We start from the raw sequence: 16,305 nt of genomic DNA, 5'->3' as shown, positions 1-16,305 counted from the left end.
TTCTGTTCACAAGACAAACGCTGGTACACCGAAGGACAGGCGATGCAAGGTATGAAAAGATAGGGCAGGAAAGCTTTGCACAGACTACACCTCAGGCACACACTCCTAATATAATCTTGGATCTGCAGGACTCCAAACACCCTTTCATATTAGAACACTAGAAACCGCAGACAGACTACATTTTATGTCTATGCAAAATATAAAAAGCATGCTATTATCGACGTTAGCAAAAATACAAATCACATTCTAAAAGTACAGAACATTTTGCATTGTACAGGCTCCCAAAAAACTGAAATAACACTGTAAATATCAATAAGGTAAATATCCCAAAAATGAGACAAGACAATTACATTATTACAAATGAACTGAAAACACAATTTCCATAGTGTCATTCTTTATGAGTTATAAAAATAAAAAATAAAGTACATGCAGCAGAAAACAGTTTCAGCTGTTGTTGCCTTAAAAAAAACGTAGTTATTTACCTTAACTAAAGTTCTCCAGTGCTGGGATCTCTATCGATTCAGATGCTCGAATTGCTCCAGGTCGTTTAAAGTTTTCAGACATAGCAATGAGGAGACTTCTCCATTTAAAAAAGCTCAAACAAACCTTATCTTAGTAGCTCAACCGCTACGTTGAAAAAAGACCCAAACTCCAGCCAATGAGATGAAGCATCCACAGACTCCACCTGGAGGCTGGCATACTCCAGATTTTTATAGCATTGATGTAAAAGGACGTTTATATCTTGAACCTCTGACTGGGGAGGATGAAAGGGTTGTTTGTTAACCTATGAATAAACCCCAAAGTGGAGAACAGGAAAGTCGTTTATCTCTTCTCAACACTGGATCTTTCATATATGCACATGACAGAATCACAATCACAAGCAGCAACAATTCACAAATATGGCCAAAATAAAAACATTACACAAGCACCTGAGCATATTACTTACAGGAATAATACACAAATTATAGAATGAGGGAAGAAAGAAACGAATCTTTCTTAAACTGATACCATACCACAGCTTGGCCAATATCTGACTCGTTTGAAGCTTCTGATCTCTTATTTGATAATTAGAACCCAGAGTCAAATCCTGCCTCTGCTGGGATTTGGAACATTTTTGAGCATGATCAGGGGCTCTGCTTGTAACACTTGCAGATATTGGTGTTATTGTCTCCCAGGGAGAAATTGATGTTGTTTCTCAGTGAACGCGGGCATGTGGGTATTATGGGGGGTGGGGAGGCGGGGATTTTTCTAACAATAGGGATGGCACTGTGCTCGTGAAGGCATGGTCATAGGCTTTGAAGGCTTCTCGGAACATGTAGGTACAATAAAGGGAGCCGGACTGGGGAAAGACGGGCAGTATCAATTGTATAAAATCTACTATCTGTGCAGCATTAAGGCTAGTAGCTAGAAACTCTGGAAGCAGAGTGGGAGTTCCAAGCCTGGAACAGGGGCCAGTTGGACCTCTACCAAAATAGGCTATAAAGGTGACATTGAGGCCGGAATCAGGGAACAAAGTCCTGGACAGAAGAGCTATCCCTCGAGAGGGAGAAAAGTCTAAAGCTGAAGAATCCCTCTTGTGTATCTTCATGGAAGAATTGTCCTTGTTGGCAACATGATTTGAAGTCTTGCTGGTGAAAGAAGAATAAGAGTGGGACTTGGTGCAGGACCTGGATCATAGACAGACCAGACATTTCTCTTGAGCATCCTTCTTGGCTTTGTTGTGTATGTGACCATATTTCTCACACGACTTGGGAGTAACATTTGGGTCCAAGCACCAAAGACAGACGTCATGAGAGTCAGAGATTAACATCTGCTTATGACAGGAGTAACAAGGTTTAAACACTGACATTTTCACGAAAGACATATTGTCAAAAACACTAAAAAATGAAAATGTACATAATGAAATGTTCCATGAGGGCAATTCCGCTTCCAAGTCGAAGGGCGTTCAAAAGAAAAAGAACCAACATCAGTGGACCCTCGGTAATGCCTTATCTGGTAGAGACATAATCTAGCCGCAGATTCCTTACCTGTGAACTTCCAAGGCGTCAGACTAGATACGGAAGATTTTTCTTGAGCAGTACCCCTGCGCACTAATAGGTGGCGTAGGTCGACTCTGCGTGACATTGTTGGCTTGTTTTCGTCATTATGACGTCCGCGTCGTCTATATAGGCGACACCTTAGCGCACTGACGCCAGCACTTTTCACGACTTTCCGTGCCAGAAGCGCGGTGCCATGAAGGTGACCGACAGTGGTGTATTAGACAACCAGGGCCCTGAAGAGGAATAACCAACACTAAAAACTGATCCGCAGTGTGAGAAAGATGAGTGGGTCGGTAAGGAAGCTCCAGCTAGATCACCTCTACCAGATAAGGCTTTACCAAAGGTATGTAACTTGTCCGTCTGAGAGACATCTAGCCACAGATTCCTTACCTGTGAACAGATACCCAAGCAATACCGTCCCCGGAGGAGGGACTGCAGAAAAGTTTAAACCAGAAAGTCCCATAGGACCAAATGGCTAAAAAGGCCCTCCCTACAGACCGGATTGTCCAGGCAATAATACTTGGCAAACATGTGCAGGGATGCCCATGTAGCTGCCTGGCAGATGTCAAGGACTGGGACACCACACTGGAGAGCAGTGGCGACAGCTTTAGCCCTGGTGGAATGAGCTCTGAGTCCTCCAGGAGGCTGTTTCTGTGCAAGAGTGTAACAGATCTTGATACAGAGGATTACCCAACGGTAAATAGTCCTCTTTTGAACAGCGCATGCCTTCTTTGCTCCAACGTACCCAACAAAGCATTGGCCACCGCCCAGAACTTTTTAGTGCGGTTGAGGTAGATCGATAACGCTCTTTTTGTGTCCAGATGATGGAGACATTCTTCCTTCCTAGAAGGATGCAGAGGAGCATAGAAGGTAGGCAAGGTGACAGATTGCCCTAGGTGGAGAGGTGTTATCACTTTAGGCAAAAAAGAAGCCGGAGTGCGAAGCACCATTTTGTCTGGGAAGACGGTCAGGTAAGGAGGCTGTGAAGAAAGTTTTTGCCACCGAAAAGGCTGTCTTGATGGTGAGCAGCCAGAGGGGACAACTGTGCAGCAGCTTGAAAGGTGTACATATTGGATAAGTGAGGACCAAATTATGGTCTTAACGGGGCATGATGAAAGGAGAACAGGAAACAAATGTGTAAGCCACTACAAGTATCTATGTACAATGGGTGATTTGAAAAGTGACGGTTGATCTGGCAACCATAGAAGGTCAGAAAGGTAACCCTTCAGAGTGCCCAGAACAGAGCACTGCTGGGCAAGAAATAGAATGAAAAGGAGAATGTCCAAAAGAGAGGTAGACAAAGGGTCAATAGACCGTTCAGTACAATATTTACAACTTTTGAGCCATCAGCAGGCGTGTACCGACTTAGTGGAAGGACGCCTGGCTGCCGTAATAACTGAATGTTGTCAACTGGGTGGACAGGTTCGGGTGTAGGACCCTCCCCTGCTGCTGTGACAGAGGATCCTCCAGAAGGGAACAGCGTGATTAGAGAATCGATGCTCATTTGTAGAAACTCGGGATACCAAACTCTCTGTGACCAGTTCGAAGCCACGAGAATGATTTGTGCCCGGTTGCTCCTGATCTTCTTGAGCACTCTGGACAGGAGTGGTATGAGCGGAAAGGCGTTAAGGAGGCTGAGCTCCACTCAAGACTAAAAGCGCCACCAAGTGAGGCACACCTTGGAAACTCTGATGCGCAAAACTGCTGACATTGCAAGTTCTTAAGGGAAGTGAACAAATTTAACCAAGATTCTCCACACTGCTGAAAGAGTCCTTGGACCACATCCGGATTGAGACGCCACTCGTAATACGCTAGGCACCGGAAACTGAGTTTGTCCTCCCTGGCGCTCAGGGAACTGGCCAGGTGTTGAATCACCAGGGATATGCCCTGTTGTTCCAGCCAAGTCAGAGGCATAGGGCCTCCTGACCAAGTGTACACAACCCCACTCTGCCCTGTTTGTTGCAGTAGCACATGGTGGTATATGTGGTCTGTGAACACTTGAACCAGCCTTCCCTTGATAGATGGTAAGAAAGCTTTCATTGGCAGTCGAATCGCATGAAGGTCCAACAGGTTGATGTGGAGCCCGGTATCTGCCGGAGACCAGAGGCCTCTGATCTCCACCTCTCCCAGATGACCGCCCCATCCCAGGGGAGAGGGGTCTACCTGTAGCCCATTCTCGGTTTGTCAGCCACCACTGCAGATCTCGTGCAGTTCCCTCCAAGATTTGGACCAGGCCGGTGAGGTTTCCCCGATGCTGCGCCAACTGTACCACCTGGAATGAGTCACTAGCAGGATGCAGGAAGCCATGAGGCCCAGTAGCCAGCCTCAGAGTCAGTCTCACCAAAATCCAGGACAGAGGCTGAAACATCATTATCATAGTATGAACGTCCTGGACTCGCCATTCGGGAGGATATGCCCGAAACTGCATCGTGTCCAGAACAGCTCAGATGAAAGGGAGCGCCTGGGAAGGAGTCAGGTGCTTCTTCGCCACGTAGATAGTGACCCCCCAGCAAATGCAGACAGCTCGCTGTAGTCTGGAGGTTGGAGACGACCTTCTGGGAGAGTCCACCTTCAACAGGCAGTCATCAAGATAGGGGAAGACTGGAACCCCTGACCTCCACAGATGAGCTGCGACCACCGTCATCACCTTGGTGAACACCCAAGAGATGCTGGTGAGGCCGATGGGGAAAAGGGCAAACTGAAAATGTTTGTGGCCCACCGTAAACTACAGGTAGCAATGATGGGCAGGCAGGACAGGGATATGGAAGTACGAGTCCTGCAAGTCCAGTGCTACCATCTTGTTTCCTGGGTCTAGGGCAGAAAGACCTGAGCTAGGGTGAACATGTTGAACCTCTCTTTTCTGAAGAAAGTAGTTGAGGGCTCTGATGTCGAGGAAAGGACGAAGGCCTCCATCCTTTTTGGGGACCAGAAAGCAGCGGGAATAGCAACCACAGCCTACTTCTGGCACCGGAACCCCCTCTATGGCTCCCTTGGCCAGTAAAGTAATGTGATCCTCCGGATGTTGGAGGTATGGAGGGATGGGGAGGGAGGGAATAACCCCTTCAGACTATCTGGAGAACCCATCTGTCTGAGGTGATGTCCTGCCAGTGGTGGAGGTGATGGCGTATCCTGCCACCAACTGGATGCCCATGAACCTGGCTGATCGGACTATGAGGGGTTAGAGGCGGAGGAGGGAGGGAGGGTTTGCGGCCTGACCTGACCTCTGGCCGCCCAACCCACGGGGTTGGGGCGAGCGGCGCCGACGGCCATGCAGAGGTTGTGTAACCTGTGCGGTCCTCTGGCTGGATAGGGCTGGCGCGGCTGGATACCCCTTCCGTAGCCACAAAAGGCTGGCGCTGGCGGGGAAGACATAGAGAAGCCCAAAGACTTGGGCATGCCTGCGACTCCTTGAAGCACTCTATTGCGGCGTTCGCCCTATCTCCAAAGAGAACTGAGCCGCTAAAGGGCATGTCCATCAGGTTGGCTTGGACATACCCAGAGAAGCCAGACGTTCTCAGCCAGGCGTGGCGCCTAACGACCACTGTCAGCAGAAATCGATCAGTCTAGCGAGTCTGTAGCGTCGAGGCCACAGCAAATAGTAAACTTAGCTGTGTCTCTTCCGTCAGCAGCAGCTTGGGAGAGGATAGCCCGCTCCACCTCTGGGACTTGTGGCAGGACTTACGCAACCGTCTCCTGTAAGGAATAGGAGTAACGGCCCAATAGGCACACAGCGTATATGGACCGCAGTGCTAGGCTGGTGGAAGAAAATATTTTCATTCCGAAGCTATCCAGCCTCTAGGTACCCTATCCAGTGGTGCGGAAGGGAATGCGCCACAGGAGGTAGAGGCATGGAAGACCAAGCTCTCAGGGGTTGGATGCGATGAGAGAAAGGCTGGGTATACTTAACAGCTTAAAAATGCTGTTTCAAGTTTACAGATATAGACTGTCACATGGCGGAGATTTAAAAGGTGAGGAATCTGCAGCTAGAATATTTCATCAGAAAGTCCTTTACAAGAACAACTTGACGACTAGTTTGGTGCCTTTTATAAAACATATTTTTAAAGAAATGATTATTTTATAGTGATGCTAAAAATCCCCTGGCTATAGATTATTCAAGTTACTTTGACAAATAAGTGATTATAAAATATTGTTATTGATTAAAACAGGTGAACCATGACAACTGGACAGTAGTAGGTTCTTTAAGTAATGGTTTGACTTGTATCCACAGACTAGAATGACCATATGTTCTTACTGATGTGTACGCCCCCAATGCTCATGGAGTTAAAGGTCTGCCCTTCAGTCTGACAGAGAGCCAGAGATTTAGCAGCTTTTATGGACACAGATCTGCTTGATTCAACGTCATTTATAGGAGCAGGATTCACATTGAAAACGAACCAACTGCAAGCGACTGAGCTTTCAAGTCAACTACCAGTACGCAGCTACCTTGGAAATAAACATTTTCTAGGAGTTTGAGTGGGATGTCAAATTGGGCACTACTAGGAAGCGTGCTGCATGAGGAGTTAAAACCAGTAAAAACAAACATTTCTAGATATTCAGCAAAAGAAACTGCTTGGCAAAATGTCATGTTCTCTTTATTTAGCTTGTTTCATGTTTCTTTCAGACCTTGTTGAATCATTTACTGAATGATTTGTGGTGCAATGTAAAAGTGCAATGTAAAAGCTAAAAAATATATATATTCCTTTTCTTGTCCTGTAATGGCCACCATCTACTACCCTATAACGGACACTTTCAGCTGGTTCAAGGAGCGCAGGGAAATTTGTCAAGAAGTGTGATTGCCCAAATTAGGTTTGCTAACCTGTAAATTCACTGGTGTAATAGAAGCATAGATAGGTGAAGGGATGGAGCGATTACAGATGGAGAGCCCAGAAAAAGGTACTTGGGATGAGTTTCACGGCAGAAAAAGAAGAACGAGAAAGTGTTATTTGTGGTGCATTGATATTGTACCGTTTTCAGGAGGATACAGAAGAAGGTTGAAACTAAAATCTGGAGAAAAAATAACACTGGGATAGGTGGCAGTAAAGGACAGAATACTAAGAAATGGGACATCAGCTTGATTTGAAGCTCAGTTAAAGGTAAGTGAGCAATGGGGAATAAGGAGCTATTTGGAGTAAACATGAAAAAACTCAAAGAAGGACTGATGACTAGCGTATAACTTATTTAGTTTTGGGGATTTTGTTAACCACCACACAGTGGTCTGAGAGTATGAAGAGATAGTGAGATTCAGGGAAAACTAGAGCCCAGGAGTAGGAGTCACAGAGGAGGTTCAAAGCACAGATATCAAGAGAGAAAGAAGTTCAAAACGGGGTGCTTCGGAACACTATGAAAGTCAAGAGAGAGCAGTCAATAACTCTTAACTACAACAAGGCAAATTACAAGGATGGGCAAAAGGAAAATTGCACAAGTCTGCTAATGCACTCATTAAAGTTGAAAGAACATGTCTAACATGAAAAAGAAACCAGAATTGCTTCAACGTGCAGTCACTCTACTCTGATCAAAGTACCTCTTGGGTTCCCCAATTCCTTCAATCGTTTACATCAATTCTTTTGGCATGTGGAATACTTGTATTTAAAACAGTACTCTTACTTTTCAGGGTTGTCTGGGAACTTGATACGCAGCTCCTGGTTTTTATAGGACCTCTTTTCAAAGGTTAGAATCATCTTCTTCACAGAACTTTCATCCAGCGGTTCATCCTGGGCAATAAAAAAATAAAACATGTTATTCGGAGATTTGAACATAAATAGAACATAACGGAGGTCTGCCAGTGGGTCACCAGGAAGAGGAGACAGAGAATATGTGAAAATGTTATGCATATACGGAGTGTGTCAAAACCAGTTAGGATCCTAGATTTCTGTGATGATCTTCTCTGTTGCCAAGAATAATCTTCAGTACACCCTATCCTTCATACATATGTGCCCAGTCTACATACTTGCTAGCCTTTAGCTGTATCCCTAGATTCTGAATTCTGTGAAATGGCTATTGATTGCCAAATGGAAACTTCATTAAAAAATAAAAAAAATTAAACGTTGAGTTTCAACTTAAAAAGTCCTGTAAACAGCGAGGTAAATGGTCTGAGGTGGTCAACAAATAAATTACATGCCTAGGGTAATACTCTGTACGATGAATACACTATCTAACCTAACATTCTTCACCATTTGAATATCCCTGGATGCCAGACTGGATCCACTGATTTTTTCAGCGCTGTTGCTGTGTCGGTAGGTGGCATTGTGCAGCTCAGAGCAGGCTCTGTCCTTCGCCAGATATTATGGCGTGGAGCTGCATACAACTGCGTCCCTTGTGTGCTGATGTCAGTTTTTTGTCTTTCCCTTTTCCTTGCCATGTTCTCAAACACAGACTGCAGAGCAATTATTGGAGACAGAGTGCCGATCTCAAACTTGTAACTTTTCTATGAGGTGACGAAACCACACCACTGTACGGGGAGATGGGATGAAAGTGAGGAATCTGTGATTAGACAGAGTATCCACCAGCAAGGGGGTTACCGAAGGTGAATAATTTCTGACACATACTTCTAGCCCCAGATTCCCTTTTCATTAACTACGATAAATATAAAAACTCAAAGCTTTCCTGGAGGATCTACCCGGTGGAGCCCGTTCTGTTTCAAAGGGCGAAGGGAAGCAAAAAACTAGTAGAATGATTGATTGCCCAGCATGGGAGGAGATTACAACTAAATAAATGTCAGGGCACAGACCTATGAACAACCTATGAGACTCATCTTTTGGATGTAAAGGATCACCAACCTGGGAGGAAATAATCAACCTTGCCTCCTTCCAGTTGTACGCGAGTCACTAAGGGCTGGTTACATCAGTATGGTAGCAGCAGGGGACGGGGAGTTTGGAAGACTGGTGCCCTTGAAGTCCTGTGAGATGTCTCCCGATGCAATGTACCTGGCCCCGAAAGAGCAGAATGGTCCCCTGAATCACAGGTTAGGAAAGTTACTGTTGTCTATAGGGTAACACCAATCAACATCCCCTAAATTTGCTGAATTTATAGGGAATTGTTACACAAGAGTCAGTAGCCACTACGAGTATGCTGTGGCTCTACTGTATTTAGCACATCCAATATGAAGAACGTCTTCCCTCCAAAGAGTCTAGACCCAATGAAGGGTATGTTATTCATGGATGCTTGCACATCACCAGAAAACCCAGAGGACTTCGTCAAGGAATGCCTCTGAAGCACAATACTGGAACCAACTGCCCTGTCAACGTCTAGGCCTGCATGGATAATGTATTTCGACACATCTTGCTCATTATCGATTGTCAGAGACCGGGACGCTAGGTCTTCCAGGATCACCAGAAAGACTGCTCTAGCCATATTGCATTAGGTATGCTTATCAGCAAAGAGGCTAAATGCATTTATGTACTCCAGTGCCAAATTGTCAGTACAAAACATAATTTTGCCACAAGCATGAATCGATTTGGATTCTCTATCCGGGATTGGTCCGAAATAAGTTTGTTAACTTTAGTGTCAGAACGGGCAAAATAAAACTTTCCATGGTTGGTTGTTTGGTAAGAAAATTCAAACCGACTTCCCTGGCAAATTGTTGACTTACAGGCAGACAAGAACATGGTTTTAACCACATTGTCGTAAAGGTTTCTGTGACTATGTCACTGAATGGAAGTAAGAGCTCTAATGTCACAGGTACAGGTTAGTAAATATTTGTCAGAAAACGTCTATTGTCTCAATGGAGGGCAGCTGCAATGCAGGAATCAGAGTAGTCCTCCGAAACCATCACGGCAAATTATTCTCTTTTCTCCACTGGTTGCCCATGTGGCCAGACAAGCTCTCTTTCAGGGAAGGTGACAAATTTACTGGCATTTTCTAAGACTAGGCATGAGACATTAACAGAAAATTAATGTGGAAGTGATCCCCTTCCCACCATCAGTGTCATGGGGGCTGCAGCATCGGAGCATAAGCCAATAAGAGAATAGAGTCTCTGCTGATAGTTGTGACACTATAGAAGTGTCTGGTTAGAATTAGGCAGCATAACAACTGGTTACACTTTCGTTGTTTCATAGTATTGGAGGAGAATCCAACATTGGGTCACTGATAAGTGCCAGTGAAACCGGCGCAGACGTCAGAGCGGCGGAAACGAGAGTGAGCCTTTGGGCCAGCATGGAAGTGTGTACTGGCATTCATAAAGGTCCAGTAACAGATCCCAAGGGTGCAGACGGCATTGACGGAGGACCCGTCAGCAGTAGCCCACCTGGGAAAATCCTGCAGCTCCTGTGGGCTGTAGAGGAACCAGATAGAGCCAGAAGCACACTAACTAGTAAGCAAGTAGCGAGGCCTCCTTGAGGGCCTCTATCTGCTGCAGGATCAAGAACGGCCTTGGCCAATCTGGAGGTGTCTGGACCAGTTGACTATCTGTTCCATAGCCAGAGAACTCAAAGGAGTGTGGCTTACATCTGGCCTCCCTTGCAACTTCTCTTGGCAGCCAGAGTGACTGGATGGGCTCATATCCTGCTTCGATTTTGTGCTTGTGTTTGGACTTTGAATTACTGAAGATTCTGAGCGGGAAGTGGAGTAGTCGCAGCAATGGCTTTTTCAGACCAGGAACAGGCTAACAACTTGGAGCAGGACCTGTAGGATATCCACTACTTCTTATGCTGGCTAACCAAAACGGTGCCTCCCGGACTCAGAATGCCTTTGGTTGCTTTACTGTACATTGGTCAAACAAAATGCAATCGTGACAGGAGCCCAGGCACCAAAGACACACCTCATGTGGTCTGTGACTGACATCTTTCTGCAGTAGTCTCAGCAGGGAAACAGCTTTTACAATGCAACTTGAACCATGCAGTGCCTTAACAACGTGGTCCGAACCACAAATGCGTCTTTACAACGTATTGCTTTACCACACAAGTCGTTAAAACTACTAGCCATAAGGAAAGCATTGTTGGACTGATGTTGGAATTTAAGTCCAACACTTTCCCTATTGTTGCGCAGACTGGAGTTGAAATAGTAAATTATACTATTCCAATTCCATCGCTTCACCTAAGGCAACGTTGTAACGTCTTGCGTGGTAAAGAAATGCTTGGTAAAGACGCATTCATGGTTCGGACCACATTATTAAGGCAGACGTGATAAATGCCTGCGTGGTTCCGACATACAACCGTCTCAGCTTGACTTAAAAATTATTTTCGTTGAACATCATTCCCCAACACATTGCCTTTCAAGAAATTCAAAATAATTGGAATACCGAAAAAGTTGGGAGTGTAGCTCCGGATCCATATCAGAAGGTGTAGAAAGAAATGAACTAACATCTACGTGCAATGGTGATGCTTAGATACAACTCCGCTCCATCACTTTAGTGGTGGTATGGAACAATTGCAGAGCAGCAGGACGCCACCTTCTAGTGCACAGGAGCACTGCTGAAAACTTCTCCAGATTCAACCTGGTGCCCGGGGAATATTCAAAAGGTGAGGAGTCTGTGATTTATATCATCCATCAGAAATATATTATTACAATTACTAAGATAATTATGCTCCACAAACTGTCCAATAAGTTCCCAGGTCGTTTACCCTGTTGTGGAAAATGGCTGTGCAAGATGTTTGGAGAGGGAAGCAGGTAAAGAGAAGGTATTGTTATTCTTTTGACCTTCAAACTCAAAGTCCTCTAGTCCCCAGACTGAGTAATGTATTTCGAGACCTGTGTGTGTTGTTTATTTAAGTTTGGTAAATGCACAATGTATTCATTAGTTTTTGCATTCCAGTTGAAGTTATTTGCTTATACAGCCTGGCACCCATGAATCAAGGACAACTATCCAACCTGAAAACCAATGAACGTTTTGGTTATCTAGGATCAATATTTTAAACATAGCAAAATCTGATTGGAGCATGGCTGAAAGGAAACATTACTTACTTGTGATATCGATAGCCTTTCCTGTGATAGAATGAGCTTTAGGTCTCCCATGCAGTAGTTTGTTACCCTTCTGATAACTCATATTGAACAGGAAACAATCCATCAGACAGATTTTGTAGAGGTTGTCAGCCCATTACTGATAAACCCATACTTAATAAACAATTTACTTAATAGTCTAATGTGTTTTGTTTTAGATAGGCTGCGTGTTGGAGCCTTTTCCACAGCTCATGGATGATGAGAATGATCAACCACAGAAGACAGAGTAGGGTAAGAACAAAGGAAGCTAAATGGTTTGCTTAATATGACATTTTAACACGATGATGAGAAGGAAAGACAAATGCGTTTGTAAGAGTACCTTATTCCTACAGAAGACACTGTATATATATATATATATACACATATACTAGTACTCAGAGTGCAATGTCTGTATCTAACGCACATGTTGGGAAGATGTCACGGCTACCAGGTAAGTCACTTGTCAGAATAGATGCTGAAGTGTTGTCTGGCTCATGAGGACCGAAGGAGGAGCTTTTCCAAAAATCTTTACTCAATTAAATGAAATGTTGAAAAAAGTGTTCAGTGAGGTACTGTAGTCTGTGATAGCAGCTATCTGTACATTTACTCAGAACAACTGTGAGCCAGATTTAGTGAGTTAAAATGCATATGGTAGTTATCATTTGCTTCTTTAGTGGCTCAGTGGACCTCTTGATACACCATTGTCTTTTCTACCTGACAACATACGGCACATGGGCAGAACGTCTCTTTGCCTTCTTAATAAAGTCCATGTGGTCTGAAGATAGGTTAAGCGTCTGTCCTTCAGGAACTCAGAAACAAGGCCCCCACACTCTGTGATGGCAAGCTGTGGGGCAATGGTCCACCATATGCCCTGGACAGCATGTTTGGGTGATCTGTGAAATACTTTTGCCAACGTGATTTCAGATTTATCAGGTTATTTCGAGCCCACGTTGATTCAGTTTAGGTATCACCTTTAATATGAGGGAATTTAGGGGTACAGCATAGACAAGCGTCCTGAAACACTTTATCAAAATGGCTTTCCCCTTCAAACCTAGTGTTGACCTGTGGTACATGAAGCTTTGGCATTTTATGTATTCTGCTGTAGTAACTAATTTTATCTGGAGCTAACCAGCCTACACAGGAACAAGTCCCCTGTTTCTGCAGGTCTCTGACAAGCGTTCCTCATTCTAACGGTAAAACATGAGTGATCATTTTTTGCTTTTGCAGTTTCTGAACCAAAGGGTTCACTATAAGAACATTTGCAATTTTGCAGGGGACTCTTGTAGAACTGCCCCCCGAAGACTTGCCACTTGTTACTGTGAGGATACGGGCCAGCGGCGCAGGGCACGCCCAAGTCTACATTCACCTCTTCCAGGAAAAGAAATGGACTCGGGACTTCAGGCTTGAAACTAGAACACCAGCTTTATTCTGCTAACCCAGGTTAGGACAGTTCCCTGGAATACACAAAACTGATCTGCTGAGACTGCCACTTCAATCCGTGGCGTACACTCCCTTATACCCAAAGCTCCGCCCCTCCCGCCTTTGATGTCCGGACACAAGAGTCTTTGAAATAGGATGGAGGAAGCAACAAGTGTTTAATGTCGTCATATTCCCAGGTCGTAAAGGGCTAGATTCCGCTGTTCCCAGGGAAGAGGTGTTAAGTCCGTACAGGAAGGGTGTTTGATGATCCTGCTCATAGCTTTTAGCTGTTTGTCGAAGGCAGATGTGTGTACCCGGGGCAGAGTGTGGGAAACAGTTCAGGGCCACCTTCCCGGGTCGGCTTGGTGGCAAATGTCATGAAGGGGGTTATTGTGTGCACAGCTGTGCCTGAGGTGGGGAGGGTACAGGATCGGCAGGGTTTGTACATTCAAGGGCAACGTTCATGAAAACTTTTCAAGATGGTGGCATGATAGTCATGTTAGCAATTTTCCACAATCCTTCAGCCCTTCCTTTTGCCATTGAATGGCAAACCCTAGAGGCGTATCTGCATGAGTTCATGGATTTCTTCTTCTTCTTGTTTCTTTTCTTTTCGCTTGTGGTTGTTGGCAGGTGTGGGGGTTAGACACACGGCACAGATTCCACAGAGTGCTGGCCCACACTGGATACAGAGGCAGCATGAGAGTAGAGCAACGAGGATGGCTCCGATAACAGTCATTATTCTCCAGCCCCAGCTTGTGATCAGCCCCCATGCCCAGCCAGTTAAGGACCAACTTCCATCCTCTGTGTGGATGGATTCGGTGATTTTATGCAGTCTCTGAATGGCCTGGTACACTGTTGGCGCGGTGTCTGGAATATATACACAGCAGCTGGACCCGATCAGGTTGCATACACCACCACGATCTGCCAGGATGATGTCTAGGACCATGCGGTACTGAAGCATCATGAGGCGGTCCGCTTGAACCTCTACTGTGATATTGCTCAGTGCTCCTGCTGTTTCGTTGATGGTGGCTTCGACCACTCTAGACAGGTGTCTGACTTCTTGGATGTTGACCATCGAACCCCAGAAAGGAATGAGTCCCTTGAAGAAGTCGCCTGCTATTTGGCCAGCAGTGCTTTCGGAGTTCAGAGTGTCTCTTTTCTTTCGTGTTTTGAATCCCACCTGATGGTGGGTAGCGGTGGCGGTATATGTTGGTGGGAGGAGGAAGGCAATATAACAAGCCCCTGTGAAGTTGGCTGGGAGCCAGGTATGCGCTTTGTCACCGCAGACAAAGTAGGTGCCTTGAGCTGTCAACAGTGGCGGAGATGCGGCTTCAGAGAAAGCATATGTGTTGTCGCATATGCTGGTGCCCAGTTGGGCTTTGCTGTTTCCGCCTTTTCCTTGGAGGAATAGATTTCCTTTATGTGGCACCACCCAGACGTCTGGTGGTGGCTTCCTGTTGCGTTCTCTTTCTTTGAAGCTAGCCACATAGTAGGTCAAGTTCCATCGTTCATATTTTTCATTTTCGTCTGGAGTTCCGGTGTTATTGTTTTTGAGATAGTCCATCATTGCCATGACTCCGTTTATTATTGTTCTTCTCTGAGGCCCAAACGGAGTGTCAGGGGCCTGGATTGGAGTGCTCAGATATGCACCTGCGAATATGTTGTAGAGGGCCCATGCAAACCTGTTTTCTGAGAATGGTAGGGGAAGGAAAGGCGTTCCCCGTTTGGTGGAATGCGGTATCAGGCCGCATACCCAGCAGTTGGTAACGTTCATGACGAGCTGGTGTTGGTGCAACATTTGGAGGAATGTGTTGTTCACATATTCTCGTCGTCTGTGGCCCTCATGTGGTGGCATTGTGGCATGCTCATGTTCTGACAGATCTTTGGGTGCTGGTTTTGGCAGAATGTCATGTAGTACCCATCCGATGATAGTCAGTGCCATACAGACGATCAGTAGCAAGCCCAGACATACAGTGAACCTCCCATGTAGCATTTTACAGTACTTCTCCTTTTTCTTCTCTCACTGTTCTGTTACTTGTGCTTCGTTGTTTCCGTTCATCCTGTATCTGAGTCGTGACTGAGTACAATCGTCTCAGTGATCAGGTCAGCGGTGTCAGACACTTGTCAGAGGACGACACGTAGTATGTCCCACTTTATTATCTTGGCCTTAAGTTGTATTTTTCTTTGCCTGGGGTGGTCAAACAATTGTTTGTTTCTTGGGTGAGGAGGTATGGCCTCCAGTAGTGTATTGTCCGTTTCTCTTTCTGTCTCTGTGTCTTTTGGTTGTGTGTCACTGACGGGTATGGATCTTGGAGCTGTCTCGTTGTCTTGGTCTGGCAAGTCGTTATTCACCCATCGATCATGGTGCAAAGGCAGAGGTACACACCTACAATGGGTTGCGTGGATCCAATTCTTTCGACCCTCGACCTTGACAGCGGTCCTTGTAGCCAGGAGCACCTGCTGCGGTTCTTTCCAGCGGGGCTCGAGGCTCTTCTTCCTCTGGAAGTTCCGGGTCAGTACCCAGTCGCCCGCCGTATGGTGTGGCTGGGTCCTTCTGGAATCAGGGGAAGGGCGTCCTTTACCTGTGCATGGATAGACCGAAAACTGTCAGTGAGTTGTTTCAGGTAATCTATCAACATTGGGTATTCTATTTCGGTAAAACCTCTTTGGTCTGGGTACTCCCCACACATTAGCGGGTCTACCGAAGACCACATCGTGTGGCGAGAGTCCGGACCGTGTGTGTGGTGTGGTTCTGGTGGACAGCAAGGCTAGTGGTAGTGCATCCGGCCATGACAATCCGGTGCTTGCACAGATCTTAGATATTTTGAGTTTGAGGGTGCCATTGTATTTTTCCACCAATCCGGCGGATTGCGGATGATTTGCGGCGTGGAATTTCTGTCTGATGCCTAGACCTGTACAAACGTTCTGTATAACC

At 45.7% G+C, this 16,305-nt stretch overlaps 1 protein-coding gene across 1 annotated transcript in view; it reads right to left on the bottom strand.

Annotated features, from left to right (window-relative positions):
* Positions 1 to 16,305, bottom strand: part of CTNNBL1 (catenin beta like 1) — a 477,418-nt gene that overhangs the window by 328,686 nt on the left and 132,427 nt on the right. Inside the window, exon 3 of the mRNA XM_078652114.1 lies at positions 7,644 to 7,750. Within this exon, the coding sequence (XP_078508240.1) occupies positions 7,644 to 7,750 (107 nt within the window). The remainder of the gene's footprint in view (positions 1 to 7,643; positions 7,751 to 16,305) is intronic.

The sequence above is a fragment of the Lissotriton helveticus genome, chromosome 7 (assembly GCF_964261635.1).
Source record: "Lissotriton helveticus chromosome 7, aLisHel1.1, whole genome shotgun sequence".
In the NCBI taxonomy this organism is placed as follows: Eukaryota; Metazoa; Chordata; class Amphibia; order Caudata; family Salamandridae; genus Lissotriton; species Lissotriton helveticus.
Note: the sequence above shows the minus strand (reverse complement) of the source record. Positions and strands in the feature narration are given on the sequence as shown.